The sequence below is a fragment of the Amblyraja radiata genome, chromosome 21 (genome assembly GCF_010909765.2).
Source record: "Amblyraja radiata isolate CabotCenter1 chromosome 21, sAmbRad1.1.pri, whole genome shotgun sequence".
NCBI classification, from domain to species: Eukaryota; Metazoa; Chordata; class Chondrichthyes; order Rajiformes; family Rajidae; genus Amblyraja; species Amblyraja radiata.
Window position 1 is genome coordinate 9,617,072 of NC_045976.1, and position 5,156 is coordinate 9,622,227.

At 49.7% G+C, this 5,156-nt stretch overlaps 1 protein-coding gene across 1 annotated transcript; it reads right to left on the reverse strand.

Annotated features, from left to right (window-relative positions):
* Positions 1-528: 528 nt before the first annotated feature.
* LOC116985080 (ATP-sensitive inward rectifier potassium channel 8-like) lies at positions 529-4,644 on the reverse strand. The gene is made up of 2 exons (XM_033039475.1): positions 1,710-4,644; positions 529-1,460 (listed from the first exon to the last, which is right to left on the reverse strand). Exon 1 carries the CDS (start codon positions 3,918-3,920, stop codon positions 2,679-2,681), a length of 1,242 nt encoding a protein of 413 aa, XP_032895366.1. The 5' UTR covers positions 3,921-4,644; the 3' UTR covers positions 529-1,460; positions 1,710-2,678.
* Between the last annotated feature and the right edge of the window lie 512 nt (positions 4,645-5,156).

Sequence of the window (5,156 nt, forward strand, 5' to 3'; positions counted from 1 at the left end):
TCAACTGGGTAGGACAGGTTTAATAATAATAATAATACATTTTATTTATGGGCGCCTTTCAAGAGTCTCAAGGACACCTTACAAAATTTAGCAAATAGAGTAAAAACATGTAAGCGGAATAAAATAAATAGTAAAGACATCACCAGTACACAAATTAAAGACAGAATTCAATCCAAAGACAAAAATCAAAAACACAATATGAAGAGAGAGCAGCGGCAGCTAAAGCGCGCCAGCGTACACTCTCCCTTCCGGCAGCCATCTTGGACACAGAATAAAATAATCATTTACACACAAAAAAAACATCCCTCCACAATGGTTACCACTGTGGGGGAAGGCACAATGTCCTGTCCCCATCCCCAGTTCTCCCATAGTCAGGCCTATTGAGGCCTCCACAGTTGCCTCTACGGAGGCCCGATGTTCCTGGCCGTTCTCGCCGGGTGGTGTTGCTCCGGCGTCGGTTTAGAGGAATATGGGCCAAATGCAAGCAGGTGGGACTAGTGTAGATGGGACACGTTGTTCAGTGTGGACAAGTTGGGCCGAAGGGTCTATTTCCACGCTGTATAACTCTGACTCCCTCTTTCCCTCCCTCTCTCTCTAACTGTGCCAATGGGCTGAGGAATTGCAGATGGAGTTTTAATTCAGATAAATACGAGGTGTTTGCATTTTGGAAGACAAACTCGGTCAGGACATGCACACCAAATGGTAGTGCTCTGGGGTGTCTTGTACAAGAGAGAGAAAGTGGCAACACGACACAGGTAGACAGAATGATAATGAAGGTGTTTGATGTGCTTGCCATCATCAGTAATGATATTGAATACAAGCAATACCATATTTTCAGGCAACTGAACCATCCTATCAACAACTAAAGAGTAGTCCTGAGCTACCATCTACCTCATTGGAGATCCTCGGACTATCTTTAATTGGACTTTACTGGACTTTATCTTCCACTAATTGTTATTCACATTACCCCCTTCATCATGTACCTGTACTCCGTGGATGGTTCGATTGTACAGAAGTATGAAACGCATACCTCCAGATTCAGGGACAGTTTCTTCCCGGCTGTTATCAGGCAACTGAACTGTCCTCTCACCAACTAGAGAGCGATCCTGACCTCCCACCTACCTCACGGGATATCCTCAGATTATCTTTAATCTGACATTTTTGATCTTTATCTTGCACTAAACATTATTCCCTTCACCATGTATCTGCACACTGTGGATGACTTGATTGTAATCATGTATAGTCTTTCTGCTGACTAGTTAGTATGCAACAAAAGCTTTTCACTGTAGTGTACATATGACAATAAACTACACTAAACTAGACTAGACTGAACTAAACTAGGAATTGGGACTTCGTGTTGGTAAGGCCACGTTTGGAGTGCTATGTGCAGTTCTTGTTGCCCTGCTATAGGAAGGAGGTCATTTTACAGGGACAGAGGAGATTACAAAAAGTGGTGGACACTGCCCGATCCATCATGGGTACTGATCCCCCCCACCAGCAAAGGGATCTATAGGAGTGTTCAAGAAGGAACTGCAGATGCTGGAAAATTGAAGGTACACAAAAGTGCTGGAGAAACTCAGCGGGTGCAGCAGCATCTATGGAGCGAAGGAAATAGGTAACGTTTCAGGCCGAAACCCTTCTTCAGACTTCAGATCTATAGGAGTCGCTGCCTCAAAAAGACAGCCAGCATCCTCAAAGACCCACACTACCCTGGCCAAGCACCTGTAATCCAGGGGAAAGTGACACAGCCAACTCAGGACTGAATTTCGATATGCTGGGTCATTTTACCCTGCCTGGAGCATAGGAGGTTGTAGGTTATTCTAATGAGATGTCTACAATCACGAGGGGCATTGACAAACTGAATAGCTACTACACCTTGCTCCAGAGTCGGGGAGTAGAACATTTGAGGGAATAGGTTTAAACAAAACACAAAGTGCTGGAGTAACTCAACAGGTCTGGCATAATTTGTGGAAGGAATGGACAGACAACATTCTGTGTCAGGATTTTGGGCTTAGGTTCAAGGTGAGAAGGGACCCGAGTGGTGGATGTGACAGAGGCGGGTATAACGACAATATTTAAAAGACATTTGGACTGGGAAGATTTATAGGAATATGGACAACAAAATGGAACAAGTTTAGTTAGGTAACTTGGTCAACATGGACATGTTGGGCCAAAGGCCTGTTTCCATGCTCTATTCAATTACTCTAGCACATACTTCAGAAAAACACTTGTAATGGCAAGAGTTAAGGATTATTGTTTTTTTTTTCTTTTCAATGCGAAAGCTTCTATCAATTTCTACTAATTAATTATGTGAGGAACTTTACCTGAAGGATCATTGGAAATTTTAAAACAACCACATCTCAACTATCAAAGGCTATTAAAGTCCCTGCCCGCGCTATAGTGCTGCTGTATCAATAAACCATGCGAAGAAAGTGTAAACAAAATCGGTTGCTAAGTACAAAATGTGCTACCGATACATCGATGTAACAACCTCACGTTCAATATTGAAGGGCAAAGACAATTAGACGGATCCGGATTCGTTGTCAAAGGGTTCTTTGGTCAAATTATGCTTGGACTTAATCCATATGAACGGGAGTGGCAAATAGTGTAAACGGTTATATTGGTCCACAAATGGATAACTCATCTCAACAGCCAGTCCTTGCAAGGATGATGTTGGATCAATTCAACTCGGAGTCAGTAGTTTGCAGGTTGCTCGCGGGCGTAAGGAATTGGACCTTCGGGACCACCAATGAGGAGTTGTTCCTCCTCATGGAGTTGTTCCTCCTCATGGAGCTCCGCTTCCTCAGGGAGTTCTGGTGGGACAGCTCGCTCCTCTGGAGGGCCTGGATCAGGATGGACGGCTTCTCGTCCAGCTCCCGGGCCGTGCAACGCGGAGTGGCCACTTTGATCCTTTTGCCGAACTTGGAATAGTCCACCGAGTAGATGCCGTCCTCCTCGGTCACGATGGGCACGAAGCGGTAGCCCCACAGGATCTCCTCGGCGATGTAGGAGGTCCTGGCCTGGGTGGTGATGCCCGTGGCCTCCACCACCCCTTCCAGTATCACGATGACCTCCAGGTTCTGCTTCTGCAAGTCGCTGGCCGAGATCTCGTAGAGCAGGCTCCGCTTGTCGATGACATGGCAGATGGTGAGCGGCGCCAACAGGAAGATGCTGTTGGTGTCGATGGGGTTGTCCACCAGGATGTCCATCTGGTGGATGGGGATGACCTCGCCCTCGGCCGTGGTGGTCTTCTTCACCACCTGCATCCTCACCGAGGCGCTGATGATCATGCTCTTCCTCAGGTCGCCCACCCGGAACATGAAGCAGAGTTTGCCGTTCCTCAGGCCCACCACGGCGTGGCGGCTGAAGATCAGGGTCTCGGCTCGCCGGTGGGCCTGGGCCGTCTTCATGAAGATGCAGCCCAGCATGACGGCGTTGATGATCAGCCCCGAGATGTTCTGCGTGATGAGCAAGGTGATGGCCGTGGCACATTCCTCCGTCACCATCCTGCTGCCGAAGCCGATGGTGACTTGCACCTCGATGGAGAAGAGGAAGGCCGAGGTGAAGGACCTCACCTTGGTCACGCACGGCTTGAAGGACGAGCTCCAGGCGTGGTCCAGGTCGCCGTGAGCGAAGGCCATCAGCCACCACATCATGGCGAAGAGCAGCCAACTGCAGATGAAGGACATGGTGAAGACGAAGAGGGTGTATCTCCACTTCAGGTCGACCAGCGTGGTGAAGACATCCTGCAGGAAGCGCCCTTGCTCCTGGATGTTCTTGTGGGCGGCGTTGCAAGCCCCGTTCTTGTCGATGAAGCGGGGTTGGCGAGGCCGGACGATGTAGCGCGGTTGTCGGACGTTCTCGGCGGCGATCCGGGTCAGGAGATACTCCTCGGGGATGATGCTTTTCCTCGCCAGCATTCTGGCAGCATAGTCCTGGGGGTTCTCAAGGGGCAGAGCGGGCGGCAAGAGGTCTCCTTATGACTTCAGCTGGAGATGCCAGAGATGGTTAGTATCTCCGTCCAAGGACTCTCCAAAATCCTCGTTCAGGGGATGGGAAGAGTGGGAGAGTTGAAGTTGGGTCCAAATTGCCTCCTACTTATGTTCCAACAGTATGGCCCCGACCCGCGGTTTGCCTCCCAATGACCTCTTGCCCCTTCTGGTGGTATCTAAGGGAGGTTGAGATCTTACCCCTTGTCTTCCAGGCGTTATCCGCCCTCCCTCCTCCCCCCCGCCGCCCGGCGCCGTGCCTCGCTACCTGCACCGTGCCTGAATGGTCCCGGGCGTCGCTATCCGAGAGATGAGTTGATCGAAGCGGCGGACTTGAGCTCGATGCCTTGAAGTTGTCCCATGGCTGGAGGGAGCGCACATGGACGCCGCAGAGACAGGGGATGCTTTTGCCTGCGTTGCCGCCGAGCTCGGTGGCTCCTCGACGATCAATTCTCTCAGCGTAGCTAACCCCGGAGCAAATGGTTCACTCGCTTTTCATCCCACGTCCCGAGCCCTGACTCCATCCAACCTCCTGACGTAAAATAGGAGGATCTTTGCTTCGCATTCCCAGGGGCGAGTGCAGAAAATGTCACGCTATTAACCCCTTCATATCATCATCAAAGTGCAGCCGCTTTCATTTAGTTTATTTACATTGTTTAGACCAGGAGCTTGGCTTTTCAACCTTCTTCGCCCTGGCTTGGTTTGGGAATTAAGGCCGTAAGCAATTGCAGAGATAGACACAAAATGCTGGAGTAACTCAGCGGGACAGGCAGCACCTTTGGAGAGAAGTCGAGACGAAACGTCACCCCATTCCTTCTCTCCAGAGATGCTGCCTGTCCCGCTGAGTTACTCCAGCATTTTGTATCTACTGTCGGTGTAAACCAGCACCTGCAGTTCCTTACACACCTAGTCATTGCAAAGCGTGGTGGATGTAGCCCAGTCCATCACACATACCCGACTGTCCCCGCCTTTAACTCCATCTACACTTCACCCAGCTTCTGGATAGCAGCCAACATAATCAAGGACCTTTTTACACCCCTGGTCATTCCTCCTTCTCCCACTCCTGTCGGGCAGACGATACAAAAACTTGAAAGGACGTACTGCCAGATTCAATAGCGGCTTCTTCCCATCTGCAAGAGAAAGAAAAGTTGAAGAAGAAAGTGCAGC